General features: G+C 53.6%; 7 protein-coding genes across 7 annotated transcripts; 3 read left to right on the top strand and 4 right to left on the bottom strand.

The window, feature by feature from the left end:
* Positions 1 to 882: 882 nt before the first annotated feature.
* Positions 883 to 2,612, top strand: EI97DRAFT_412299 (glycoside hydrolase; the record flags this gene model as incomplete). The annotated part of the gene is made up of 4 exons (XM_033796757.1): positions 883 to 979; positions 1,187 to 1,314; positions 1,482 to 1,614; positions 1,701 to 2,612. The coding sequence occupies 4 exons, from the start codon at positions 883 to 885 to the stop codon at positions 2,468 to 2,470; spliced, it is 1,128 nt and encodes a 375-aa protein (XP_033656885.1). The 3' UTR covers positions 2,471 to 2,612.
* Positions 2,613 to 3,539: 927 nt separating this feature from the next.
* EI97DRAFT_412303 (DUF663-domain-containing protein) lies at positions 3,540 to 7,222 on the bottom strand (the record flags this gene model as incomplete). Its single annotated transcript, XM_033796758.1, has 2 exons — positions 6,989 to 7,222; positions 3,540 to 6,929 (listed from the first exon to the last, which is right to left on the bottom strand). Exons 1-2 carry the CDS (start codon positions 7,118 to 7,120, stop codon positions 3,540 to 3,542), a joined length of 3,522 nt encoding a protein of 1,173 aa, XP_033656886.1. The 5' UTR covers positions 7,121 to 7,222.
* A 513-nt stretch (positions 7,223 to 7,735) lies between these two features.
* On the top strand, positions 7,736 to 8,092 carry EI97DRAFT_455607 (uncharacterized protein; the record flags this gene model as incomplete). The annotated part of the gene is made up of 3 exons (XM_033800658.1): positions 7,736 to 7,750; positions 7,832 to 7,941; positions 8,005 to 8,092. 3 exons carry the CDS (start codon positions 7,736 to 7,738, stop codon positions 8,090 to 8,092), a joined length of 213 nt encoding a protein of 70 aa, XP_033656887.1.
* Positions 8,093 to 8,117: 25 nt separating this feature from the next.
* On the bottom strand, positions 8,118 to 9,985 carry EI97DRAFT_430432 (mitochondrial pyruvate dehydrogenase kinase-like protein). The gene is made up of 2 exons (XM_033797688.1): positions 9,612 to 9,985; positions 8,118 to 9,553 (listed from the first exon to the last, which is right to left on the bottom strand). The coding sequence occupies exons 1-2, from the start codon at positions 9,803 to 9,805 to the stop codon at positions 8,311 to 8,313; spliced, it is 1,437 nt and encodes a 478-aa protein (XP_033656888.1). The 5' UTR covers positions 9,806 to 9,985; the 3' UTR covers positions 8,118 to 8,310.
* A 379-nt stretch (positions 9,986 to 10,364) lies between these two features.
* Positions 10,365 to 14,188, bottom strand: EI97DRAFT_412311 (ARM repeat-containing protein). Its single transcript, XM_033796759.1, has 3 exons — positions 13,772 to 14,188; positions 10,949 to 13,713; positions 10,365 to 10,896 (listed from the first exon to the last, which is right to left on the bottom strand). Exons 1-3 carry the CDS (start codon positions 13,951 to 13,953, stop codon positions 10,652 to 10,654), a joined length of 3,192 nt encoding a protein of 1,063 aa, XP_033656889.1. The 5' UTR covers positions 13,954 to 14,188; the 3' UTR covers positions 10,365 to 10,651.
* Positions 14,189 to 16,861: 2,673 nt separating this feature from the next.
* EI97DRAFT_173538 (NAD(P)-binding protein) lies at positions 16,862 to 18,270 on the bottom strand. Its single transcript, XM_033793446.1, has 3 exons — positions 18,065 to 18,270; positions 17,298 to 17,984; positions 16,862 to 17,235 (listed from the first exon to the last, which is right to left on the bottom strand). Exons 1-3 carry the CDS (start codon positions 18,167 to 18,169, stop codon positions 16,942 to 16,944), a joined length of 1,086 nt encoding a protein of 361 aa, XP_033656890.1. The 5' UTR covers positions 18,170 to 18,270; the 3' UTR covers positions 16,862 to 16,941.
* Positions 18,271 to 19,624: 1,354 nt separating this feature from the next.
* Positions 19,625 to 21,614, top strand: EI97DRAFT_430435 (uncharacterized protein). Its single transcript, XM_033797689.1, has one exon. The coding sequence runs from the start codon at positions 19,831 to 19,833 to the stop codon at positions 21,373 to 21,375; it is 1,545 nt and encodes a 514-aa protein (XP_033656891.1). The 5' UTR covers positions 19,625 to 19,830; the 3' UTR covers positions 21,376 to 21,614.
* Positions 21,615 to 27,474: the final 5,860 nt, after the last annotated feature.

Consider the following 27,474-nt stretch of genomic DNA (forward strand, 5'->3'; position numbering starts at 1 on the left):
TACAGGCCCAGCAGTACTCGGCTAACAATAGATAGTCTATACAGTACAAATATATCCCTCTTCGCCATCTTCGGCGGACATGGAATCGTTGCCCAGGTGGTTTCCTCTCTAGCAGCTTCCGTCACGTGTATAGTTAGCTTGCTCTCTTGTTTGTACAAGCAGAAGGACTATATGTAGATAGTCTCCTGTTGCAACTGCAGAGGAGGGTCATGAAATTCTCATATCTGCTACTTCGGGTTCTTACTGGAATGCCTGGAGTGAGACTGGGATCGGATCTGACATATGAGCATGAGGGGTTTCCGTGGGATTACGCAACATTTCCTAGAGAGTGTTTCCCGACCAGAAGTTTGCATGAAGCTTGGAGCCTCGAAGCTTGGTACTCCCTCTCCAGATGGCGGGTCTTGCCCACTTGATAACCTACCCGTGGACGGGGCCCGGCACCTGGGACGAGTTCAGGCTCACATTCTCGGCTGAAAGGGACACTATCGTCAAGCAGTTTTGGCGTTTTCTTTCCCTTTCTACTATATATCATGTACTCCGGCGTACACTGAGCCGTGGCTCCCCTCTGGCCGCGCAGCCCTAGCCACTATGTGAAGCCTTGCCTTTCTCGAAGGGAAGTGAAGGTGAAGGTGAAAGACGGCGGTGAAGGAAGGTGCGGTGTACCTTTCTAGAAGTCACTCTATCTTGGCAAGCGAGGTTGCGACTACTTACCGCTCTTTTACCTCTCTCCCGTCTTTTACTTCTCTCTTTCACCGGTCTCTTTCTGCTCTTACATAATTCTCTCTTTGCCTCTCTCTTTCCTTGCTTATATACCTCTCTCTTTACCTCTCTCCTTCCTCTCCCTCTTGCCTTTCATAACCCTCATCGTCACCTTGCGCCATGATGGCTCTATGGAAGCTTCTGAACCTGGTGCTTTTGATCGGCCTCTTTGCTGCGCAGAGCGGAGTGGCTCAGATTCTGTATGCGGGCGTCAATTCTGGTATGAACCCTCTCTCTTATTCTCCCTCCTTTGGATGCTCGTCTGCCATCTCCATCACGTCTCCATTCCATCGGCGCTCTCTTCTCCCTCATACTATCAATGGATCAAAGCCCTCACTTGCTTCATCCGCTTTTCCTCGTCCTTCGCTTCTGGTCCTTACTCTACCTCCCTCAAAAGACCCTACTAACATTCCTGGCACATTACCAGCTGGCGGTGAATTCGGCCAGCACAATCTCCCTGGCACCTTCGGAATCGACTACAGGTTCATCAATGAGACCACCATTGACATCTTCCTCAATGAAGGCATAAACGTAGTAAGGTTGCCTTTCTTATTGGTATGTTGAGTGATTTGCGTCGATTCATTCCTGCCATTACACGCGTTGCCTCTTCCAGGTTATCTGGTGGCTGGAGTGTTCGAGATCTTCGAGCGCGATGGGAAGAATGCAATCCTCGAATCAAAATCACAGCTTCCTGCTGTTTACTTACCCCCCTCCCTCATCAGGAACGCATATGCCCTCTCTCAACCGGCCTCGGCAGCACCTTCAACGAGACATACTTCGCCGAGCTTCAGAAGGCCGTCATTCACATCACCAAGTCGGGCGCCTATGCGATACTAGATGCCCACAACTACATGCGTAAGAACCTGGCATCCTTCTCCTTCCACTGCAGAGCCACACCCCCACAAACTCTTCCCTTATCATTTCAGGATTCACAACAGCAGGCTACAATGACCCTTCGAATCAACCTTGGTCCGGCAGCGTAATCGGCAGCGTAATCGGCAGCGCCGACCCATCTGCCGCCACAACCCAGCAACTTGCGCACTTCTGGTACGCCCTCTCCGAACGGTTCGTCTCCAATCCAAATGTCATCTTCGGCCTCATGAACGAACCGCACGAGATGCCGACCTCCCTCGTCCTTGCCAACAACCAGGCCTCAATCAACGCCATCCGTGCCGCAGGAGCCAAGCAACTGATCCTGGTGCCCGGGAACGGTTTCGCTGGTGCACACAGATGGATGGAGTATACCTGTTGGGACGCAGCCAAGCAGTGCACGGCGAACTCAGAGGTGATGACGCAGATATACGAACCGGGCAACAACTTCGCATTCGACATGCACGTGTACTTTGACAAGGACACTGGAGGCATGGAAGCAGAATGCACGACCGCTTCACCGGGAAACCTATACGCCGTCACGAATTGGCTGAAGGAGAAAAACTACACGGCCTTCCTTTCCGAATTCGGCGCCGCAGCCAACGAAGGGTGTTGGGCGACGCTCAACTCGACGCTGACCTTCATGGAGCAAAACAGCGCGCAGTGGATCGGCTGGACGTATTGGGCTGCTGGTCCGCTGTGGGGCGACTACTTCCTGAGTATCGAGCCCGGCAGGGGGGTCGGGAGTACGACTACGTGGCCGCTGGTGCTCGCGCCGCATGTGAAGAGTTATCAGCCGATGATGAGGTTTTCGATGAGTGTGGCGAGAAGGAGCAGTTAGAAGGCGTCAAAGCAGGATGTACAGGGGTGTCTTGCGCTGAGGATGGGGTAAGGGGTATATATGTGTCGGGGAAGGATGTTTATGGGCGGGTCGATCGGGATAGAGTGAGTGAGCTTTTGCTTCCGTCAGACTCAGATCAGTGGGGTTAGAGGGCTAGTTGATGTACTTCGCCGGACTCGCAGCTCGGCTGGACACAATCCTCGAATCCCAAGATAGCACGAATAGGAGCAGTGAAAAGCGCAGTTTCCTTCCCAGTGCCACCATGCTCACTTACCACACTCGTATCGAAGTCATTCACAATATCCATCACAGGTTATCCTCCGCGGACATGGGCGTTATTTGATACTTGCGTTAGAAATTTTCACAAGGATATGATGGTTACAACGCAAGCAAGTGAGTTGACAGCAAATCTTCCTTTACCAGATGCGAGCCCATTGGAGCAACTTGAACCTTTTCATCTTCTATCGTGACGCAATACGACGTACACAGCGAGGCACCAAAGAAGAAGCAAAGGATCGGGATCTGAATTAAGTGCACTCAACTACCTCCACAATACTCTTCCCCTTGCGAGTAAATCTGCTATAACATCTCCCCAGAACCCGCCCGTCTGATCCGTACGATAGATAGATACACGACAAGTTCCCAACGCTTTGCTGAGCTGTGTCTGTCCACTCCGTTATGGAATCGTCGACAACGCAGCAGTTGAAGGAAGTGTGAGGAAGAGCCTGACCGACTGGCTACACACTGCACGATACGGCGGCGCCCTGAGCCTTTCCGTTTCGAGTATACAAACTGATACAGCAACTAGAACTGGGCGACTTGCGTGACCGCCCGAATATGCCGCTGGAGGAAAGGATGAAAAGCAAAACTTAGACAACGCTTCGAGTTCGCCGGGCATGCTGTAAAAGACTCGCCTGACGAGTCGGCATACAAATTGGACCTCGGGCACAAGGACGGTTATCCCGTATACGGTACAAATGAGGTATATGGAACAAAATATCGAAGCCATGAACAATCACAAAACCGTACACCCACTCGCTCTCACACCCACACAGAAAGACCACATCATCTACTTCCTCCTCCTCTTCCCCTCACCACCCCCCGCCTCCGCCGCCTTCCTCTTCTTCCCCTCCCTCCGCCAAAACTCCGCCTTCTCCCTCTTCTCCCTCTCAGCCCTCTTCTCCGCATTCTCCCTCACCTTGGCCCTATACCCCTCCCTCCTCTTCTCCTGCGCCTCCCGCCTCTTCGCTACCTTCTCATTCCTTACCGTCATGAGATGGCTCATCAACGCCCTTGCCTTCTTCTCTTCCCTATCCTTCACCACCACCGCGCGTTTCTGCAGATACGTCTTCTTGCTCTGCGGTTTCATGGCCGCAATCTGCGACTTGAACGGCAATTCAGCGGCCAGCTTTTTAGGCACGCGCAAGGGGTTGAAGTGCCGCGTCTGCCGCTCGATCTTGCGGTACGCCGAGTTCCTATTCGCCGGCGTCTCGATGCCCTGTTCGTGCCGCACCTGGCCTGTCAGGCGCATACCCTTCCACCCCGTGCTCTCCCCCTCATCCCCAGGCCCCGGCGGACTCAGCAGATTCGTCACGCAATTGTAGTACCGGTGCGGTTTGACGGGATACCACGCGCGCAGGAACACGATATCCGACATGAGGATCTTGTCCTCAAAGGTAGCTCGAAAATGGCCCTCGGGTTTGCTGAGCGCGCGCTTGATCTGGCCCCGCACGCCGCTGACCGTGCGGATGCTGGCACCCTCGAACTTGGCTATCTCGAGCGCGCTCTGGAACATGTCCTTGATGAAGGCCGTGTTCTTGAAGATCTTGTACGGATGCCCCGTGAGCTTCAGCTTCTTGACAATCTCGACGGATTCGTCGACGCTGAGGACGACGCCCGTGGCCGCGATGCGGAAGCCGGGCGTCTTGTTGGACAGGCTCTGCACGCACGAGAAGCCCGTGTTGGGCGCCACGAGCGGGCCGTAGAAGGTGCCGAAGCAGTGCATGTGTTCGGGCGTGTATTTGAGCATGCGGTTTCGGGTCCGCGAGTCCGAGATGCTGTAGAGGGGGAGGGTTTGGAAGCGTCGCCAGCCCAGGGAGAAGATGAGGGGGTCGTTGGTCTTGAGGATCTTCTTGTGCCAGCGGTGGCGCTTGATCCGCACTTGTACATAGCCGAATCGCTCCTCTGTGGGAGTAAGACCGCCGATGATGATGGGGAAGCGAGGGTTGAAGTTGACGGAGAATTCGTAGGGCACTTTTTCAAGCACAATCCGAGCATAGGTACCGGCCTTGTGGCCCTCAACCCGCACTCGCGATACCTCGTCCAGCTGGTCGAACTCGGCACGATTGATGTCGAGCTGCTTCTGGATCATGGCCTTTTGCGCATCGTACCAGTCATCCTCGCCAAACTCTTCATCTTCGCCTCCCTCCTTCCGGCTGTCCGTCTTGTCGTTCATGAAGCCTTCCCTGTCCTCTTCCTCAAAACGAAGCTTTAGCTCCTCCTTTCTTCGAGCATTCTTCGCACGCTCCTCTTCAAGACTCTTCGCCTCGTCCTCCGCTGCCTTGTCTTTGTCCTTGCCACCAAAAGTTTCGCCCGTCTCTAGATCCTCAAACTCACCATCTCCCTCGTCCTCCTCATCGAAGCCTTCAAATTCGCCCTCTTCGCCGTCTTCCTCCCCTCCTTTACCAGCGAGATGTCCGACGGCGAACCGGCTCTTCAAAGCCTCGATATTTTCTTCATCTTCCCACTTCTCTTCCAAAGCAGCATAGTCGTAAAGGGGTATATAACGGTCCTCTTCCTCGGCAGCATCTGCCGCCTTGGACTTCTTGAAGAAGTCATCGTCACCTTCATCCTCGCTATTTTCCTCTTCCTCCTCTTCCTCTTCTCCACGCCACTTCTTGAGCACCTCGGCCGGAGTCAGCGACAGGTTATACATCATCCGCGCCAGCTCGGTTGTCCGATAGGGTCGATTCCGCCCGTGCATCTTGCGCGCATTTTCCTGCAGATTCGCTTTCCATCGCAGCGTGCCCTCGTCGTCGTCGTCTCCCTCCTCATCGTAATCGGATGGCGGATCTTCCAGATGATCCAGATCGACGTCGTCGCCTGATATTGAACCTAGATCGGAGTCGCTGTCGGCGAATGCAATGTCCTCATTCACCGCACCGTCTGCTTCCGAATCTCTCCTTCGTGCAAAAGCCGGTTGACCATTCGATGTCTCCAGGTACCCATCATCGCCTTCATCCTCTTCTCCCTCGCCGTCCTCATAGTTCTCTTCGTCCGATGCGATGCCCTCCAGATCAGCATCGTCGATATCCCCACCCTCTGCCAATCTCGCATGTCGTTGCGATGTGCGACCACTATCTTCCCTATCATCATCGGCAACATTCCCATCAACGACCTTCCCACCGCTAAACAACCTCATCTGCGCCTCCCCCTCACCCAGCAATCTCCTTCCACCCTGCAACCCCAACATCATCTGCTCTCCTAACCCACGTTCGTGATCCGGCTCTTCATCCGCATTAAACGTGTTGGTCTTGACGTCGATATATACCGCATCTTTATCTACCAACACACCACCAACATCCGACATGGGTGCGAACAAAATCTTCTGTTTCTCTCCTAACCGCGTCCTTTTTGCCTTCCCAGTCATCTTTGCCAGTGCTTGCTCTGCGTAGGGCGTCGGGCACGGATCCGGTAGTGCTTCGGTGGACGATACGCTTAGGTCGCCCACGCCGGGGATGTGCACTTTTGAGCCCTGGGCGGGGAAGTTTGTGCCGCGTAGATAGCCGTACAGCGCAATGGTGCGGTCGCACTTGGGGTCATTCTCGATATCCGTAGGAGGCGTAATATCCAAAAACCGATCAGCCAAACAATACGGATGCGAATTCCTCCAAATGAGCGGCCGGGGGTTCTTCATCACGGACAAGAACCTCGACAGATTCATAATCTCCCTGTCCGGATACCGCCCATTCACCACGCCCGACAAATAGAACAATTTCGCGCCCTGATACAGCTCGCTCCAGAACCGATGCTTGAGCCTCTTCTTCTGCAACTTGAGCGTCTCCTGCTTCTTGAACAGGTCCAGATGCGTCAGGATGCCAAACACATTCCCCGGCATCCCGCTCGCGCTCAGCACATTCAGAAACTCCATCGTCTCCATCTCGAACCCGTAGTTGCCGTCGATCATGAGCAGCACGATATCCACCACTTTCGCGATGTCGATCATGCTCGCGAGCGAGTCGGCCGGACACTCGATGAACGTCAACCTTCGCCGCTTCGACGTGACAACCGTGAGTGGGCCCGTCGGCGCGGAAAGCGTCTGCTTCGTGTACCGCCTTATGAGCGATTTTATAAGTGTCGTCTTTCCTACGCCGGGAGGGCCGACGACGCCCACGATGATGGGGGGCGCTTCTTCGGGCAGGCGGTCGACGAGGGGGACGTGCAGGCGTTTCTCCTTGACCTGGTTTTTGTGTCAGGTACATGATATCGTTATGAGAAGAGATTCTTTGGAAAACGTACATCGTGGGAGCGCGCTGCTTGCTTCTGAAGCCTGCCGGGCGTCGCGTAGGCGAATGCCTTGGGGTTGTGGCCTCCGGAATGAGGCTTCTTCTCCTTGGATTTGCGGTGGGGGCGGTTCGTTTGGTCCGCCATGTTGCTGGTTTGCGCCTGTCGCCCAGAGGCACAAATTTCCAGCACTTAGGGCGTAGGCGTGGGAACGTGGAGGATTTGGTGGTGCCTCGAGATGTTTCGTTGCCATCCGAGCTTTCTCGGTTTCCCAAAATTTCGAGTCGCCAAGATTTGCGGTGCAGGGGTAGGGCTTATCGATAAGACTAGCGCACACGGGTACCCACCTAAGGAAGGCACACTGAGCTACGCTTCATTCCGCTTATCTAGAAGCCAACTCCCCTCCTAGGAGAGAATAGAGCATTGTAAAACGGCTACATTGAATCTCCATTCCTAATCTACTAACCCTACCGTAAGTAAACCCATGGTTACCCTTACTGTGAATTCAGTCAACGAACACCGTGGCGCACACCCTTAGTGGCGGTGCATAGTGGGGCTTTGGAGAAGAGGGGTGCACGTCATCGTCCCTCCAGGGCTTGAACCGCGCATATCCAAGGTCCACGCCCATCTACACAGTAAAAGCGCAGTATATAAACACACAACGAATCCCATCCTCCTGTTCCCTCAAGATCCCCCCCGTTCCCACCAGACCTCTTCCCAGGACCTCCAAATACTTCTATATCTACAACTCCATCCAGCATAATGCCCGCTTACAACGTACGTCCCACCCCCCCCAACCGCAGTCCAACGATGGACGACACACAGAGAGCCAGTCACTGATCCCCCAACCATAAACAGGTCACCCTCAAGAAAGGCGCGTCCAAGGAGGACGTCGAGGCCGCGAAGAAGAAGGCCGTCGACCAGGGCGGCAAGATCACGAACGAGTTCACCATCATCCCCGGATTCACGTACGTAACCGCGTTCCTTCTCACTGTATACATGAGAGCAGAGGGCTGACAAGGGACCTACAGGGTCGAGTTCCCCGAAGACAAGGTATCTGTCCTCGAGAGCGACGAGAACCTCACCGTCGAGAAGGATGCGGAGGTGAGGACGCAGTAGAGCATGGGGACATACATACGGTTGTCTGGATTTCGTATACCCGGTAGCATGACTGCATAGACCATGAACGGGTGGCAGGAGCAAATACACACAGTTCCCATTTGACGACCCAGATTCCAGATAGACAGATGCCTGCCCTGTCCGCAAAACGCCTGTAAATGCAAGCAAACATTCACGCTCAACGAACCGAAGCCAGGATCTTCACATATGTCCCTCCTTCATACATCGACACGTCCCACGCCCCGAAGCTTGAGGTACACATCCGTGCCCCATCCCCACAGACTCTGCACGTGTATACCTCCCCCAAAATACTCCGCGTACGCCCTTGACAGCGGGAGGCCATATCCCAGCCCGGCAAGGCTATGTTTCCGCTCTCCGCCAGGCCCCGAGATGGCATTCAGCGCATCCATGCCGTTGCCCGAATCCTGGGGACTCTGGCCATTCAGAGTCGAAGTCGCTTCCTCATCATTGAACGTCGTGAACGAATAGTCCCATATCCGCTCCATGTTCTCCGGGGAGATGCCGCCGCCACGGTCCCGTATGCGGATGGTCACCCCCGGTGTCGAATGCTCTAGAGGACGTATAGCGTCGTCGGTTTGCAAGGTTGGCGTCGCCCCTGTGATGTTCGTCGACGCCACATCCGTATTTCCCTGAGTTTGATTCGTAATGGTTTCATCGGGCGTCGTTCTCGCGGAATGCCCGTCGCCGTTGCCGCTGCTGGGACTACTGTTGCTGTTGGTTCCGAGCGGTGCGATGGTGATCTCGATGGGTTCCTTCTCCATGCCACCCTCCACGGTGGCGCGGAACGCGTTCTTCAACAACTCCGTTATAATGTACTCCAGATGCATCGGCACATGCGCAAACGTGTAGTCCGGCTCCCCATTGATCACGACATGCGGCCTTACACCATAGTTCAACTCGCATATCTCCCCCACGACGTTCTCGCAATGTCGAATAATCCTCGCAGGCTTCAACTGTGTGTCGATGACTCCGATGAACCCAGGATGCGCATGGTCCTCATGCATCATCTCCTTATGGGGTTGGCTCGAAAAGTGCAGCGCCAGATGTTGCTCTGCAATCAGCCTCGTCCCTATGCGCGCGCGCAGATGCTCGTCGAGGAATCTGGTGACGTCCTTGGGGCTGATGTATTTCCTTGCTTCGATGAAGCCTCGCGCTAATATGGAGATTGTGTTGCTGTGTGTGTGCACCAGGTCCGCCATGACTTCTGTGAATTTCACTTCGTCTTCGAGGGTCGTGATCTCCCGCTCTGCCCATGGTAGAAGGGTTGAGAGGGAATGTATGTAGTTGGAGTGTATCTTGGATATATGCGGATTCGAGACTACTATGAAGGGCAGGTTGCGGAGCGACTTTATGCGATGTGCGAGGCGTGCGGGGAGTATGGAGAGGGTGAAATTCGCTGACGAGAGAAGTTGCTGAGTTGTGAGCGGCGGCCGACCATGTCTATCGAAGTCAGGCAATTCGCTCTCTGAAGGTGTCACTGCCTTGAAGTTGTACATACTTGACGAGGTCTGCGAGCGTAAGAGGATGAAGCGGCAATGAGGCCAAGTGAGCTATGTCATGGTCTGTGACTGTCCTCGTATGCAAGCTGTGCCGTCCGCGTGCGAAGACCACTTTTCCTCTGGAAGCTTGACGCGGACATAGTAGTCGTATGCATCGTGACTGAATCAAGAAAGGTCGCTGGACCTGAGCCATGATGCATGCGGCGGACCAGCTACCTCATTGCATGAATGTTCAGCGAGCGAGCAATGCGAGGGGGATCGTCTGGCGGCAACTTTTGTCTGGAATGGAAACAATGGCGGCGTAAAAGCGAGCGTACAACAGGTCCGATGAAAAAGTCGAGTGGATTTGGATGTGGGTGTGGGCAAGTGAAGCTTCGCAAGCTTGTCCCGCGTCTAGTCATCGGAGGTGCATCGGAGATCGTGAGTGGAGAGCTTCCGGAAAGGGAAAGGTGGGGAAGGTAGTGGAGACTCAGTATCGCGCTGCCATTCACCACTACAGCCTACTTTCATGCCCGTGTTTCTATGTGTCCCAGCAGGCAAGTGGAAACTGGCTTCTGTAGGCTTGGGGTATAATAGTATGGAAGCGCCACCGCGATACCTCCCGGAGAAGACAGCTCCCACTCTTTCCATTACCCCCGTCTGTTGAGATTGTGCTACCGATAATGTCGCCTTCACAGAGAGGGTGTATGATAAACACAGAGGAGACAGCGTACTATACAAAGACATCACGAGGAAACCACGAGTAAGAATCATTGGAAGTTAAGAACTCTATTTCTATCAATCAACAGGTATGCAAACCCGTGAGATACTTTTTACCCAGACGCCTAGTGCAAAAGACCCCCTACTTCAGTCATTAGAAACCTTCGTGAAACGACATCGTTCATGTCCGAGCTATCCAGAGCCGGCCGGTCTTGTCTATAGACAAAAGGCCCGAACACAGACACAGCATAAACCCCCTGAAAATGCAAAATCGTGACGAGGAAAAGGAAAACGCCCCTGTTGAGGCCAAGATCGTTCTTGAGCATCCAGAAACTGTCGTCTACTCGTCCTCATCAGAGAACACCTCCTCACCACGCTTGCGGCGGGCCATGCGCTCCTTCTTCTTCTTGCGGGCTTCGCTGCTGGACAGCTTGGCCTTCTTCTTGGTCGCCTCGATCTTGTTGCCCATCGCGTCGAACTTGGGCTCGTCATCATCATCTTTATTCGTAAGGCGAGGACCAGAACCCTGTCCCTGCACCCAGTTGTGGCCGGAAGGCGTCATTTTGCCGTCCACGACACTCCAGACTGATCAATTAATTAGCATTTAGAACATATAAGTATGGGGGAGGTTACTCACCTTCTTCGGTCAAACCCCTGGTGAACTCAGCGGAGTGGGTGATGATGATGACACCACCCTCGAAGGACTTGAGGGCCTTGGACAAGGCACCGAGCGAATCACGATCAAGATAGTTGGTAGGCTCATCCAGGACGATCAGATGAGGACGTTGCCACGAGCAGGCAGCAAGTACGACCTTGACACGCTGACCACCAGAGAGACCACGCATGCGCGAGTGAGAAACCAGCTCAGCATCAAGACCGAAGTTGGCGCAGTGAGCCTCAATCTCCTTGCGAACCAGAGGACGGAACTGACCGCTGGCAAGAGCCTCCTTCTGATCGACCTCAGCGACCTTCTTGGCGTGGGTGGCGATGATCTCGCTACGAGGAAGCCAGGCGTTGTCGGCAGTCATCATAGGAGTCCACTTCTCGTTCTTCTGGCCGACGTTCTCACCCAGAGAGAACGAGCACTCGTATTCGTAGGAGTTCTTGAACTTCCTACGAGAGTGGACGCCGATGACACGACGCAAAGTGCCCTCAATCTTGTAGATGTGGTCCATGGCCTTCTCGTCGTCCTCCGTGATGATCTTGTTGGCACGGTCCATGGTCTCGCGATCCTCACCAGTCTGGAAACGCCACTGGATGTACTCGGAAGGAGTCTTGTCCAAGTGGTTATCGATGTGGGCGAAGGCGTGCTGCTTGATGTAGGCGATACGGATGTTCTCGTGCTGGTAGACTTCACCAGAAGTGGGGATGAGTTCACCAGTCAGGACGTTGACGAGAGTAGATTTGCCAGCACCGTTGGGACCGATAACAGCGATACGAGAGCCGAGCGAGCACTGGAAGGTGATGTCGGAAATCTGAGGCTTGCTCGTTCCAGGGTATTGGAAGGACATGTTGCTGACACGGACGATAGCCTTGGCCTTGGTCTTGACACCCTCAAGGTAACCGGGCTCGGGGAACTTGAACTCCATGTCGGTGTCGGTGAGCGAGTGGTAGGAGCGAGCAGAGGGCACGCGCTTGACGAAGTCACTCAGGTTACCCTTGTAGCGCTTGAGCTTGAAGCGCTCGTAGTGGATAACGTGCTGGATGACGTTGTCCAAGAAGCCGCTGTCGTGGGAGATGATGATGGAGGTGCAAGGCGAGTTGACAAGGTAGTCCTCAAGCCACTTGACGTTCTTGACATCCAAGTGGTTGGTGGGCTCGTCAAGCAGAAGGATATCGGGCTCCTCGAAGACGGCGCGAGCAAGAGCAAGCTTCATCTTCCAACCACCAGAGAGCGAAGTGATGGGGTTCGTGAGTTGCTCCTTGACGAAACCGAACTCGACGAGCTTGTCCTCGACTTCGTTCTGGGGCTTCTCGATACCGACGGACTTCAGCTTCTTCATGGTCCACTCAATGACGGTCTGCTCAGTGTCGGCGGAGTCGAGATCGTGCTCAACGTAGACTGTCTTGACTTCGCTCTGCTTGGGGAAACCCTCGACTTGCTCGTTGTTGATAGCACGCATCAGGGTGGTCTTTCCGGAACCATTGGGGCCCAACAGACCGTAGCGCTGGCCACGCTTGAGGCGGAGGGTAGTCTGGTTCAGCAGGATCTTAGCACCATAGGCCAAGTTGAATGTGCAGTTGCAGAGGTCCTCGCCCTCCTCCTCATCAGGCTCGGGAACATCCTCGTCCTCGGCACCGGGAACGGATCGCCTTCGAAGAGCGTCGGTAACGCTGTTGGCGTCATCGGCTCCCACAAGAACTTCGACGAAAGGACCACAGTTGGTCTCCCAGCTGACCTGCTCGAAGTCACTCTGGTCAACGAGCTGGCCACCAATGGCGCCGACGTAGTTGACGATGGGTTCGAGCTTGGCATCGACCTTGTGCTTGGAGGGGATGACGGCCTTGAGGTTGGCGGCAACAGTCTCGACGTCGCCAGCCTTGGAAAGCTCAGGGATCTTGCCGTCCTTGACGTGGCCGACACGGATGAGTGTGTCCAGACCCTGCTTGGTCTTCTCACGGGCCTCGGGATCAGCCATGTTCTCGTAGTTCTTCTCGAGAGCGGGCATCAACCTGGGCAGGAAAGCGGCGACAATCTGAGGGTTCTCGACGAGTTTGCACATGTTGTCGATGATGACGGCGGATTTACGCTTGATGGCAGTCTCACGCTCGACGAGACCACGCTCGAGCAGGGGAACCATGATGGCGAGAGTCGGCTCGTGCACATCGGTGACGAAGGTGGTGGCACCAAGAAGGTGGACGGTCTCGGGAACGTTCTCGGGTTTGGCGATACACTTGATCAGCTCAGGAATGAAGCGCTCAATATCCTTGTTGGAGATGAGGGCGCAGATCTTCTCCATAGTCGCGTAGGCAGCCTTCTTCACCTCAGCCTTGGTATCCCACATGGCTCCGGAGACGACGGGAACAAGATCGGGAACGCGGAAGGCCATCTGGGTCGGCGCGCTCTCGCAGAGATCCTGGATGAGCTTGAGATCGATCATCTTCTCGGGCCACTTTTGTGCGGTCTCGAGCGAGGCGGAGATGTGGGGGAGGATGGCCTTGACAGCGTGGGCGTTGGCTGCCTTGACGATGGACTCGGAGGCGGCCTCGGCAGCCTTCTTCACGGAAGTGATCTTGTCACCAACAGCGGCCAGGGTGTTGGGCAGAAAGGCGACGAGGAAGGGCTCGACAGCGGGTGAGACGGTAGCGTGGTTGGCGATGGCCCTGACGGCCTCGAGAGCGCGCTCACGAGCGAGAGCATCCTTCTTGTTTCCAAGCTGCTTCTTGAGGAGTTCAAAAGCCCTGCGAATGCCAGTCAGCATGGGTTGAGGGAAGCGTTCATGTCCATATCGAAACTTACTCAAGCGAAGCATCCTTCTCCAAATCGCCATTGATCAAGGTGGCAATGTCATGAGAGGCGCTCTCGATGTCGCCAGCCTCCTTGGAGACGGTCAGGCGCTTGAAGAGCTCCTCGAGAGCCTTCATGGACTTTGCGGTTTCCGACTTAACAGCCGATGCGGCTTCAGTTGCAGCGGGTGCCATTTTTAGAGTTTTGTGAGAGATCTGGAGGGTGGAAAAAAGAGTGGCCTTTTGTGGGGGACAAAGGCGAAAAGGCGGTCAAGCGACGGCCTCAAAGAGCGCTGAAAGGATATACTATCCGGGGTATCGAACTGCGCACTTCTGCTCGCCCGACGCAGAAGAGAAAGACAAGAGAGAAAAAGAGAAAAGGCGGTTATGTGGAGGGGAGGTGAGAGGAGGTGAGAGGGGAAGAGGGGTGGGCTGGAGGGGAGATTTAAATGGCCTCTCGCTCGAAATTTTTTTTGGTGCGGCGGCGCTGGTGCGACAGGGGTGGTGTCGATAAGGGAATAAGGGACGACCGGCAGCCAAGCCCCGCCGAAGCCGTCCGCCCCTCCATCCATCACCACCCACTTTGCCATGCTCTGTCTACTGTATTGTTTGCCACTCGCCGCATCAATCCAGTTTTCCATGCTGTACACACAGCTGGAGAGACTAAGCTTCCTGAAAAATCTTTCGGCCGCCGTGGAAACGCTTCTCGCCGCTGGACTTGCGGCCCTTGCTCATCTATTTGTGGCGACTGACGTTCATAGGACAGACACATGCTGACCGCTTCGGCGCCTCTTTCTCCTCCCCCAGTCGTTGCACTATGTACTGTTGGCTTCTCCCAGGGCATCTGGTTACGGCTTAGAATTCGGATCTTTTGCGGAGAGATGGCCATCATGCGGATTGCAGGACGGCGGATCTTCTCAGCATATGCGATTTCTCTAGAGAGTCAGTACCTCCCAGGTCTTGGAACGGTGCCCAAATCCCCATCACGGTCAAAAGTATCATCGATGGCAGAGCAATACACAGTACGCCCCCAGCAGTGAGCGTAAGCGTTTCACATTCACATCCAGCCAATCCGCCTTCTCGACTTGCCACGCCGCTACCCCATAGAATGTCCTATTGGCTATCACCCCTGCACTGAGAAGCCGATCCGCATAGTACCTACTGTGCAGGTACATAGAATGGCTCCAGAACCTGACCGCAGAGTACCTTTTCTTCCACCCGCCCTGGCCGAAGTTCATCTACGGGAACCGGCCTGCGAACGAGACATCCATCCAAAGACGATTAGGTATTGCCACCTATCGGGCACTTCTGCCGAAGACCTCAATACACAGTAATCATGAAGCCCACGCCAGGCCAGGTGCTGCGGCCGCTCTGCCTCGGCGTAACCATCAGGCCCTCTGCCCATTTGCTCTGCGATATCCGCCGGCTTGCGCGCTTACTGTGCAGTGCATCTCAACCTCAGAATTTGCGGTGAGCGCTGCGGTGAAAGAGCAGTGCTGGCCTCGAGAGCTGATGATGCATGGAGCGGGACTAATATGGGCTAGCGCGATCTGTCCAGTCCAACCATTCAGGTGACTCCTCTGATCACAACTTTACTCCAGCCTTGTCTGTACATACAATCGGCTTCGTCGTTGGCCAATGCATAACGGGCAGATCTTCTGGCATAAAATCTCTGCTTTGAGTACACAAATTTCTCACTTCTCCTCCCCCAGCAGATTGGCATGCGTACGCAAGTGGCGTACTCGTCGTCACCCTCCCCCAGCCAGGCTATCGTTGTAGCACAGGTCGCGGAGCAGCATGTTCACCATCTAGCCCTGCGCTCAGCAGTCCCCACAACTTATCGATTTCCCCAGATTCTTTCAGCGGCTTCAGGGTTCTCCGCAATGCGCTTGTACTCATTCGTCTTGTCAGCGGCATGTCGTGCATCGTGGCGGCGGCATTGAGAGCGCGGACCTGCGCCAATTCCAACATAGCAGCTCTTTCAGACTGGTTGTTTTCTCTTGGCCAGGACGTTTACAGATTCCGCCTTTCGCTCCTAATTCGAACTATATGTTCAATCCTTTCCCTCCTTATCGCATAGGTCGACTCAAGGTCCACTACACTATGTAGATGCTGACCGCTCTAGATTGCTAACTCGAAATATCCAATGTAGAGGGGTCGAGTAAGCTACACTAACTGATTCTATAGTTATACGTTCTAGCAATCAAGGTTACAGCACATAAGGAGGCGAAGAAGTAATTCTTTTAGAGCACTCCGTCATCGCTAATGATTCCCCCGTTACCCAAACCAAGGAAAGCTTAGGGTGGATCCTTTAAGGGAACCTCAGGCCAAGGTGATTCCGTATTAGAGAACAGGCTGAGGGCATTGGAATTGCGTTACAACACTGTTATAAATAAGATAGACCCCTTAATGTAGGAATTTATCTTAGTAATACGAAAAGCGTTGGGCCGACGTTTAAAGCTACTCTCTGTCCGCTAATACCTTGAGGATTTACAAATGCACACCTCTAAGGCTGCAGTGTCGTACACGGTTTTAGAAGACGCGTCGTTGCAAGCGCCTTATCTACGTCCCTAATATTGTAGAGTAGGAATCTACCTTGCGATCTTCGCTAGCACAGAGTTACCTTTTCTGTTGCTATAGTGGATGCCTCGTGCCTCTGTTAATTATCCCCACGACGGTCCCTTAATATCTATACTTTTCTCTTTAAGCTTTTACCAATGTTTGCAGATACAGATATAGGGACAGGTATACTCTACATTAGGACTTCGTGCTTTGGCAGTTTGTAGAAGTGTTTAACTTGAAAAAACGGAGTACTAGATTTACTGTAACAATGGTGTACCCAAGAGGGATGTAGTCATGCTGTCCATATGTGTGCTCCCGGATCGATCTCGCTTGGGCCCGTGACTCTGTGGGACATTTGAAAATATGAATTAGTCCTAAGTCATTTCTTCTTAAGCTGCTGTGCTACCCGGAAAGGGTGATTGTGCCACTCACTTATTCCGTGTGCGTACAGGTTATGGCTCTCCTCGATACACAGGTGCGCGCCGATCACTGAGGAGTCTTCACAGTCACTGGTAATATTCTCAAGTACTTAGTTCCATAGGTGTGGTTATACGATGTCCTCTATTCATTTATCCTCTGAGAGGAGATCTTCTTCATTCTATTTATAATATACACGGATATTCACAGCTTGCTCGATGCATCACTCTTACCGATCGTAACGACCAGCTTGCCGAACTGGCTCGCGTTCTTCATATCGTCAAACAGAGGATCTACGACGTCCACTTCCAAGCCGTGCACGACGCGCGAGACAATAGGCTTAATCTTCTTCTCCCTGATGAAGTTGGTCATGTCGGCGAACTCTTTCCGCGAGCCCATAGTCGAGCCGCGGACTTCGATGTTGCGCAGGACGGCGCTCATGAGGAAGTCCATCTTGGGGCTGATGGTCATGCCGTAGATGGAGATGACGCCGCCAGCCTGAAAACTCCGTTAGCACCTCCGTGCTGGGACCAAAGGGGTGGTAAAGGGTAGCCGTATACCTTCAACAACTTCACACCCTTAGACACAACATCCCCACCAGCTCCATCCACAATCGCATCCAAATACGGCCTCTCCTTCGGCAACAGCGCCTGTAACTTCTTCTCCCACCCCTGCTCCCTATAATTCACGCCTCCCTTCGCCCCCAACTCGACCGCCCTCCGCAACTTCTCCTCACTCCCACTCGTCACATAAACATTACACCCCTGCGCGACGGCAAACTGCAACACAAACAGCGCGACCCCACCCCCAATCCCCGTGACCAAAACATTCCTCCCCGCCACCGCATTCCCACTCTTGACGAACAGCGCCCTCCACGCCGTGAGCCCCGCCAGCGGGAACGCCGCAGCCTCCACATCGCTCAGATGCGCCGGCGCCTCCTCGACCTCGCTCGCCTCCGTCACGATGACTTCGGCTAGCGTGCCCGACGGATTCATCTTCGTGCCCCCGAGGATCTTGTACCCTGTCGGACTCTCGGGGCCTTCGGGGGAGTCTTTCCAGCCTGTCCCCGGGTTGATGACGACGCGCTTGCCGAGCCATTGTTGCGCGCTGAAGGAGGAGCCAGTCGCGGTGACGATGCCGACGCCGTCGGCGAGGAGGGGGATGCCGAAGGCGGTGCCTGGGTAGAGGTGTTGGCGGATGAAGAGGTCGCGGTGGTTGAGGGCGGCGGCGGTGAGGGAGATGACGAGCTGGGGTATCCGTTAATGGAGGGTTTCAAGGTTGATTTTCCCAGGAGGATAGGGGAGAAGGGAATTCGGGAGCTACGGACCTGGTTCTCCTTGGGCTGGGGAGTAGGAATTGTGATCTTTTCGAGGGGATAGTAGACTTGGCCTGGTTTGCCGTGGATTTGTTTGATGGCGATTGCGGATGGCATTGTTGGTGATTGCTAGGGTTATGCGACGATTGTACCAAGAGAGAACTCGATTCTTTATTCTGGGAAGAAGGAGGATGCTAGATAATGTGAAATAGATGTTGAAAGGATGGGAAAGGCCATTTCGACGCAATTGGCCATGATGTTGGAGTTGAAGCATCGTCGCCAGCGGGGTCACCTAGGTACCGAGGTTGAAGCGGCCCGTTTAGGGATAGTTCGGGCGCGGGGGTTGTGTGAATTGCTTGTAAGATACATGGGAAAGTCTCCACAGATACTTCCAAGATTGAGTGCGCGTGATTTGGAGTTGAGGTCGAGGGGGCCATATAGAGAGACAAGCTTCTGGTCGAGAAAAGATACAAGGACGTGAATTCGAAGCCAACGCTTTGTACATATAGCCTGAGTAGTGGGGGGCGAATACGGTAACTTCGGAGTGAGAGAAGTCGTATGCGGGTCAGAAGGTGGCAGCTACATCAAACAGGAACAGTGGGTATGAATGAAGGTTGAAGATTGCTATAACGTTTACTTTAGCTTGGACGGTTGATTGGAATGTCCTAGCTGTCGCTTAATAGACACACTTGTTAGAAGAAGCGAGCAACGCCTAAGGAGAGAGCTAGCTACGGGTCGAACACAAGCTAGTACATACATAGTAGTCAGAGACTAGCCCGAGAGAGAGTCGAAGGCAAGTGATTAAAACTCGACTAGGACACAGAGAGTCAAGAAATCACTCTCCAAAGTACTCGCCCCACATGCCAACCAAAGGTTGGCACTACTCAGCTTAACGCCAACACGCAGCTTAACACTAAGTTTCTATAAGAGCTGCTTAAAACACGCGTATTTCTATAGAATTGTCAGATGGTAAGCCAGTTTATGGATATCCCATCTGGGACTGGAGAGGAGGACTGGGAGAAGGTGTCTGTACCAGTACTGTCTGAGGATATATGGCTAGTGATTCTGCAGTGGCTAGTGCCCTGCGCAGCCTTGGTGCCTAGAGAAGGAACATCAAAACCAGTGTCAGGCCCCAGCCTCACACACACAAGGACACACCTGAATACAATCAGTCAATCCATCTTCAATCAATCTTTCTGTCACCGTGACATCTTCAGATACCATCAAATCTGACAAGAATCTAAGGCTATCTATGTGTTTTTAGATGCGCTTAATGCACCTAAAGGTCTATAATTAATAAATATAGAGATAGCAAGTTAAATATGCTCTTTAATTTCTACGTGAGAACTATAATAAGCTATTACGTAGTAGTAGAGTTATTTTATCTTAAAGTTAAAAACGTATACTAAATTAGTATTAAGCTGCGTGTTAGTGTTAAGCTAAGTAGTGCCAACCTTTAGTTAGCATGTGGGCCGAGTACTGTTAGAATGATATAGACGCTAGGCTAGAAGAGGCTAGCGTAATAACTTCACAGGGACTCCCAAATACCTGTCCTCACATTCCTGCTCACCTGCCGACACAGAGTGAAAAATATCCCACCCAAGGCGCGGAGTGTAAAAGCGTCCAAAATAGCGACACACTCCGCATCTATCCTTTCCCCCACATAGCCTCGATAACTGTAACTTGACACCCGGTAGGTATCTCCATGTTCAAGAGCAGGTCGAGCGCGGCTAAATCAACAAATTCCTACTATATCGAGGTGGCGAAGGTGGTGGACAATGGCCCAAAGCTCAAGCCTCCTTCGGTTGCCGCAAGAAATACTGGATGGTATCACCTCCAACCTGGAGCCAAGAGACCTATCCTGCTTCTCCAGCTCCTGCCAGCAGGTTAGAGCTGCTACACTCCCAACAGTCTACCGCGATATCCGTATGATCTGGAGAGGAAGCAGACAACCCTCAGAGAATCGACCACGGTCCGACTGCAAACATGAGTCCTGCCCTCGATTAGATCTTCTGCTTCGCACTTTGTTGGAGAACCAGGCACTGGCTGAACTGGTCCGTACGTTAGACCTGCAGTCTTCTGGATACTGGTCCTATGAGTTGGATGGTCGTCTTCCATACCTGCCTTCGTATATACCGTCGAATAGTGAACTGTTTAAGAATGCATTTCGTCGGACGGGATCACCCATTCCGAAGTTTCTGGATGATGATATCGAACGGTGCGATTTGCATGTGGTCGTTGGCTTGACCATCTTGGCCACCCCGAAACTCTCGTCTCTTACTCTCGGTCTGGACATGATACATCGAAACGATTGTCTTCCTTACGTGCTGATGTCCGCACTCACTCTTCCTCTCGACAGTGCATTGTCCGACCTATCATCACGTGAACGCCTGACCCTCGGTGTCGATTACGACTGGGACCGGTTTCCCGAAGACAGAAGTGCACTTGAAGACCTGGAATGGGACCTAGATCTACCATTATACCTGCCTTTCTTCTATCTTCCCAATCTGAAAGAAGTGGAAATGAACCTTCCTGGTGGTCAGGACTACTATCGTGGCTACTTTGGGGACTCCGCGATCACGCGTGGAAGTCCACGGTCGCTTTGGCCTCTTTCCTGGCCACCACGAGCTGATAGTATTCGAACACTTCGGTTACTCAAGGCTCATGCTAGCCATGACCTCGTAGAACAGGTTTTGATGGTTACGCCCAACCTTGTCAGTCTGGAGTATGACTGTGTCTGCTTCAGTTGGATCGCCTTGCATGCTAGCCGTCTGGCGTCTGCCTTGAAATTGGTCAAAAGGACACTAGTAGCGCTCAAGGTCACGCTTAAATCCTGGAGTGCAGAGTCAACACTTATACAGGAGAACTATGGTTTCCACACTCTCGACGTAGTGGGCCATTGCTCACTGAAAGATATGCCAGCTTTGACTACAGTTGATGTCGTACCGGAGGTTCTCCTAGGTATGCAACCTCGTGGATCTCCACGTCTAGCCGACGTTCTACCCTACGGTATCGTGTCTCTTCGAATCAGAGGAGACTGCGTCGAGCCCTCTGACACCCCTGATGGGAGGCCCACGAGTTTCTACCACTGGCATCCATCGGAGGTGATGTGTAAGCTTCGAGAGTTTGTCGACAATGAGCGATGGCGAGAGGCGACGCCGCGTTTACAACGCATCGGGATTCTCTGGCGTCTTAACAAGGAGAACGAATGGGATGAAGATGACACGATCTGGACAATGACGGAAGAACCTGTGGAGTTGTGTACTCGCAATGGTTTGGCGTGCCAAGTTGCCGAGTCTGATGAGGAATTTGACGAGTCGTGAAAATGAGATCAATACACATGAGAGGGCAGTAAGAGAACCACGGTGATGATTTTATACTGTGAGATACTCTTCATCGTCGAGGCGACAACAAGGATGCGAAAGCCCTTGATATTTGCCGCCTGTACAGCTGGCTATTTTCACCCTGTATGCAGATCGGAGGAACTCCCTTGGTTCTGCCACTGAGTGGTCATGCGTTTCATGGATATAACTGCACCGCCTTTTTCGGAATTCAGTTCATCAGTCTGCCTGCACCAGCGTCCGCTAGAACGCGCAAAAACTGCTTAGCTCGCTCCCACCCAAGCTATTTGTCTCTACCAGCGTGGTTGTAACCTTCCACGGCCTTTAACCCTTTCCGACTAATCTGAGCGCTCAGTGAACCCGCCCTTGGGCTTGCTACCTACCCTTCACCTCCTTTCCCTTTCCTCCCAACCGCGCATACGTCCAGCTCAACACCGTCAAGCCTCCCTTACCCCTTGCCGCTTGCCATTTCCCCCTGACCCTTCCGCCATTCGCTAATTGCTACCATACGGTATGCCTTAGTGCGCAGTCCTAAAAAGACCACATCAATCGCACTGCTCCCGAGGCCTCCGTCTCCATCCCTGTCCCCGTCCCTATCTCCGTTCCATCCCAATCCGGCGGTCGACTCAACCAAGACCACCGCCCCTGTATTCCATCTACCCCCGGAACCCATCAACCCATCCACATCCCCATTCCGGCTCCTCGCTTGCAGCTAAATCAAATCCACTCAGCTCCCACCTGCGTTCAACGGGAGAAAAAATAGCTGACAACGAGCCAGTGAATGTGATGCATACTACACGGTAAGCAAGGAATCCGCATCCAGTAGCCGTCGCCCACAGCACGGCACGGCACGGCACGGCATCACCGAACCACGCAGTACCCTTTGACAAAGCCGTGGAAGCCTATGTGTCTGCCACTAACTGGCTGGCCTCTTGACATGGCCCACGAGCGAACTGGCAGATGCGATGCGGACGGGAAGCGATGGGAACGACTTGCATGCCCTCCGTCCCAGCCTCCTATGTACCATTGAGCACATCCCTCATGGGGGAACGTCCAAGGTCCAGCTCTCCACAACACTCACTCACTTACTCAGTCCCTCCCTCCCTACCGCCAGCTTCCCTCGTCAAACCAGAAGCCGGCGCCTACGGAGCAGCTTCACACCCCCAGGTTTAGCTCTGCAACGGAAGCGCCGAACCCGTCCTCCTTGGATTTCCTAACCTCACTCTTGAGTCTGTACCGCACAAGGTCCAGCTCTTCAGATGGCCTCATCGACACCTCCTTCCCTGAGGAAAGAATGCCGAAGACCTGATTCTGCACAGCTCACTACAGCTCTCCCCAGCTCTCTACGGCACCCATCTCACCTCCCTCAATCATCTCCCGCGCCCATAGCAAGCGCGTACAACCATGTAGATATCCCCTTACATCAACAACCCGCCCTCCCTCGGCTCGCCATCCGCAGCTTAGGTAGGTACCCTAGGGTACATAAAAGAACGACGGAGCATGCATACTCATCAATCTCCCCCAAAAACTCCCCTCAACTGCCCCCCACCTCTCATTTTCCTCGGCGAGGAATCGAAATCGAATCACACTGCCCTCTGCACCGAACTGAAGAATCCAAAAAATGACGCTGCGAGGGGGTTGGGTCGGGTTGTCGGGAGACAGCAGTAGCAGCTGAAAGCCAGGGGGGGAACCAAAGCGAGCTTAAGGCTTGGAAGGTTGATAGGATGGGAAGCGCTGGAACGGGAGAACCAGGTACTCCGATAGAATAGACGATAGATGAATGAATGGGGCGGAAACCGTGGCGTGGGTACCTGTGCAGATAGATGGGTGTGCGTACATCAGGATGAAGGTAGTAATTTCTCTCTGTTTGTAGATGGAAATGGATATGCGTGGAGATTACTGTATACCTAGGGTGTGGGCGTCGAATGTTGTGTCGGATACGTCCGTGGTGGTTAGTAGTTGCAGGTACCCTACATAGGTAGGAATAAGAGAGGCCGTCATGCATAGGGCAAACCTAGGTAGGGCAGACGTGTATTACAACTCCCGCTCCTCGCTACCGGCATTCATTCCGGCAAGGAGACCTATTTTCATATCTCACGCCCTATTCTTATGCTCAGGATAGCAACTAGTGCCCCGCCTCACGGATCGATCTTTTTCTCTTACCCTCCCACACCCTCAACATCACCACTACCATTATCACCACCTTGTCGCCCAACAAAAAGCGTCCTCCATACACGCGTGCCTCACTACTGGCCTGCGCACCCAGCACCTAGCAGCATCTCCCATTCCCACGTGCGCCTCGCCTACCTTGTGCAAGGTACGACGTTCTGCGCCTGCGCCTGCATCCGGATCCGTCTTACACCCTCGGAAACCTGCATCTCTGCGGCACCTATATTTAGATTCAGATAAGTAGGCATGCACTGTATGTACGTAGCAGTAGGTTATTAGCAATTGTGCTGATTGATTACCCTTTTTTTTCCTCCACTCCAGTAGCACTCCCTCGCCCGGCCGGTCCGCCTGTTCTCGTGCTCTTTTGATCCGCGGCGAAAGCGGGAAAGTGCGGTGGATGGTAAGAGGAGTGAAAGTCGGATGGATTGCTATATTGGCGACTAGGCGGACCCATAACGCCATCACGAAGGCATGTGTGCAGGATACACTCGCTTTTGAGGCGTATTGTACTGATTCTGCGAAGTTGCTGCAGTCTAGAGAGCTTGATAACGCAATCGCCGCAAGGCTGCGCTGGATATGTGATTGTATGGAAGTATGTAGACGTGCGGTACGCGCGTATGATTGGTACTGCACTATCCCAGAGTGCTTGTGTTAATACGTTGTCGCGCGAGACGGCTTAACACAGTCGAGCTTGAGGCTCTTGTTTGGCCGCCGGCGATGCAGACATGGAGGGCCAGATTCAGGGACCAGGCCCGGCAGTAGGGGTGAGGGCTCGGAGTCCTGAGGCTCGGTGGAAGCTATGTAGGTAGGAAGCTGGTTGCTGGTTGCTGGTTGTTACTGTTAGTTGCAGGAAGATGCTGCCGCCGAGACAGGGGACGAGCGGCTGACAGGTGGACTGAAGTCGTTGGACGTGATGCGTCCGTCTCGCAGCTGACTGCCACCTAGAACTTCACCAAAGTATTAGACAAGACAAGCCTCTGAGGAATCAGCATTGAGTGAGCAAAGCCGGGAACGCGATCCGAAACATCAAACCCCATTCTACCTCCTCTGCATCTCCCCACGGCCGCGAGATGGTGGTAATCGAACGTGATAGGGAGCAGATTTCCGCTCTGCACCAGCATTGCAAAGGTGCTGGACTTTGACACCTTGGCAAGCGCTGTAGCGTGGTGATGTGTGAGAGACAAGTCTGTGCCCCTGTGTCCACTCAGAGTTGAAAAGACAAATCTAGGCGAAAGTAGACTTAGATGTTCACATTAAAGACCATTAATATGAACTAGACCAGCCGTCCTTATGAAACGGCTGACGCGGGGGCAGCGAACCAGGGCTTGGGCTCGCGTAGTTGTAGGCATTGCCGTATGTAGAACGAAGCGAATAGTTGCATGAATTACGGAAATAACTGCACCGCCTTTGTTGGAATTCAGTTCATCAGTCTGCCTGCACTAACGTCCGCCAGCGTCTTAAGACTCGAGTTCCCAACGATTTGTAATTCCCCGTCGCCATAGTGCAGAGCTGAAACCACGCCCTTAAATAGCAATCGTTTAGCGGAGCCACGGCAAACGAACTGTTGGTCCTGACCTTGGTTCCTACGGTATGGCCTAGTCCTAAGGGCAAGCCCGCAGTATCCTATAGACATGGAAGGCGATCCGGACGCAACACCATCCAGGGGCTATTTTTGACGTTGTGGCACCGGTAGCATGGACCATGGAAGAACGGCTGGCCTGAGCATCGAGGCACGAAGCTATGCAGGTGTGCATGTCTCCAACGTCCTTGCCATCAAGTATCGTCTGGCCGGACTGCAGTCTCCGCATGGCCTGACGGAGGTGTGGCTACATTCCCACAATCTCGGAGTTGTCATCGCACCTTGATGGGTTACCCGGCTGCACGGTTTCGTGACATGAGAGGGCGACCGGAATTTGATTTGATAGTGAAGACAATAATAGACACACATGATGACGAAGCTTCGCTGGCATAGGGGGACCCTAGTGGGAACGCAGCATTGGTCAACCGGCGGAGTGGGAGCTCGAAAGCATTGTGGAAAGGCTATTCACTGTCAGCAGGGCCCTTATCATAGGGTTGTGGGAATCGCGAGAGAAAGGAGAGCATTTTGTATAGCAGCCACCTGCTTGACAGTGGCAGTCTCAAGTTTGAGCTGTAGTCTTTTGATATTCACATGCCGCATTGAACATTCTTTCGTGCAGAACGAGAATACAGTCTTCGCGAGCTGCACTTGTCTTCGATGTGGCTGTAGCTAGTCAGGTGTAGACTATCTATATGTTGAAGCACTTTCGTAAACGGCGACGGACGGAATAGTGGCAGCTTGCCGGTATCAGCTCCTGGGAGGTGAAAATACTGGTTGCAACTGATTTTGCGAACAAATGCAAACTGTGAGGGCTGAATATCACGGAGAAAGAAAGTTCGGAGTCGAGTGCTCCCAGCGTGCGACTCGTTATTGAACGTAGCAAGGCATTCCGTTTCCATAACTGTATAGAACCCAGCATGCAACAAAGCCTGCAGCTCCGCGAGCCCACCTGGATTCAGGAGAGCCTGTTGCGAGTGCAGTGACCCTGGGATCGGGCAAACTGTTTCCTGGCCTCGTCAAGCTGGCTGGGGCCGAGAGCAGTCCCGTTGCTGAAGCAATCACCTCATGTGGACGCAACCCTGAGAAGGACCACTGGAGCACTTGACCAATGGTGTTGATTTCAAAGCAAGCGATACGAGAGAACGCTGAAGCGGAGATATCAGGCGTTGAGCGCTTCACGATGCATGATTATCCCCCCTCTCAACCGCTGGCTGAAGTCGCTTACTGTTCTTTGAACTGAGTCTGCCAGCGCACACTTGTCAGCCTGTCGTGCCCGCTTCCATCACTTGCATAACCAGGGATGGGAACCATTCAAGGTGGAAGGGTTGTCTTCGTATCAGGGCGATTCGCTGCGACCCGGGAACGGGCAGGTGGTGAGGGGAACAGTAAATCCAGCGATGGGCACTGAACAGCCGCCTGCTAGATCTCAATGCTGGCAATGTTCCGTAAGGCCTAAACAGTATGGACAGTGAGTGGCTTGGATCGACAGTGGTGCTGACGGAGCAGGACGACCACACTTCAAGTCCAGAGAGGCGTTTTGAAGAGCTTCCTCAAAAATTCGGGTAGTTCGCGAACCGTCACCCATCGAGACAAAGCTCTTCCCGCGGGTTCCGTGTTGACTTCCAGAACGTGAGGAGCACGACGGGTGGATGCCACTCTGACGATGCTGGTGGTCAATGGTGTGCACAGGGAGCGACGCGGAGATGTGGGTTTCTTGCTTGGAAACGTCAACTCGGCCTGTTGATGCGTCGTCAGCAATAATGCACATGGCGCCCCTTGGCCCAATCCGTCGTCAACATTGGAAGCTAATGTGGTGACTTCGGCGAGGTGGAAGCAGGGCAACGGAGGAAGGGATCGTCAACGGGTCTCCTTGGCAGTAGCGCCATAAATGGAAAGGCGTTTTGACCAGGATGAGGAAAAAAGCGCCAAGTCCCAGCAGCGCTTTCCCAATCGGGAACTGGCAAATGGCAGACTGCAGACTGGGAGTCGTTGGCTATCACAATGCTGGATGAATCTGATGTGCTTGCTGCTTGCCGCACTGCTGCAGGCGCAAAGACAGCTTCGAGACGCTGGGGCTGCCTCAACCTCGACAAGAAAGGGCGAGCGTCGAGCGAGATGGGTACGAACGAAGAGTGTGATTGCGCGTTGGAAACCCGTTGTGGTGTGGGTCTCAGGCACCCGATTCGGCGTCCTCCCGATCGTAACGGCTGCATTGCTGCATCTCATGCGGCCCAGAGGGAAAGGGAGCTACGGTGGAGGTAGCAGAGCGAGCCAAACAGCATCCAGGCCCTGAAAACTGATGAGACAAGGCGAAACCGTCAGGCACGGCGCTG

Source organism: Westerdykella ornata (assembly GCF_010094085.1).
Source record: "Westerdykella ornata strain CBS 379.55 unplaced genomic scaffold EI97scaffold_3, whole genome shotgun sequence".
In the NCBI taxonomy this organism is placed as follows: domain Eukaryota; kingdom Fungi; phylum Ascomycota; class Dothideomycetes; order Pleosporales; family Sporormiaceae; genus Westerdykella; species Westerdykella ornata.

Coding starts and splice junctions, on each gene's coding strand:
- EI97DRAFT_430432 (XM_033797688.1), bottom strand. CDS start 9,805: ATGGCTCAGGTCCAGCGACCTTTCTTGATTCAGTCACGATGCATACGA. Junction 9,554..9,611: donor ACGCTCGCAGACCTCGTCAA/GTATGTACAACT, acceptor TGACTTCGATAG/ACATGGTCGGCCGCCGCTCA.
- EI97DRAFT_412311 (XM_033796759.1), bottom strand. CDS start 13,953: ATGGCACCCGCTGCAACTGAAGCCGCATCGGCTGTTAAGTCGGAAACC. Junction 13,714..13,771: donor GAGAAGGATGCTTCGCTTGA/GTAAGTTTCGAT, acceptor TGGCATTCGCAG/GGCTTTTGAACTCCTCAAGA. Junction 10,897..10,948: donor CAGGGGTTTGACCGAAGAAG/GTGAGTAACCTC, acceptor TTAATTGATCAG/TCTGGAGTGTCGTGGACGGC.
- EI97DRAFT_173538 (XM_033793446.1), bottom strand. CDS start 18,169: ATGCCATCCGCAATCGCCATCAAACAAATCCACGGCAAACCAGGCCAA. Junction 17,985..18,064: donor CCCAGCCCAAGGAGAACCAG/GTCCGTAGCTCC, acceptor CGGATACCCCAG/CTCGTCATCTCCCTCACCGC. Junction 17,236..17,297: donor AGGGTGTGAAGTTGTTGAAG/GTATACGGCTAC, acceptor CGGAGTTTTCAG/GCTGGCGGCGTCATCTCCAT.
- EI97DRAFT_430435 (XM_033797689.1), top strand. CDS start 19,831: ATGGCCCAAAGCTCAAGCCTCCTTCGGTTGCCGCAAGAAATACTGGAT.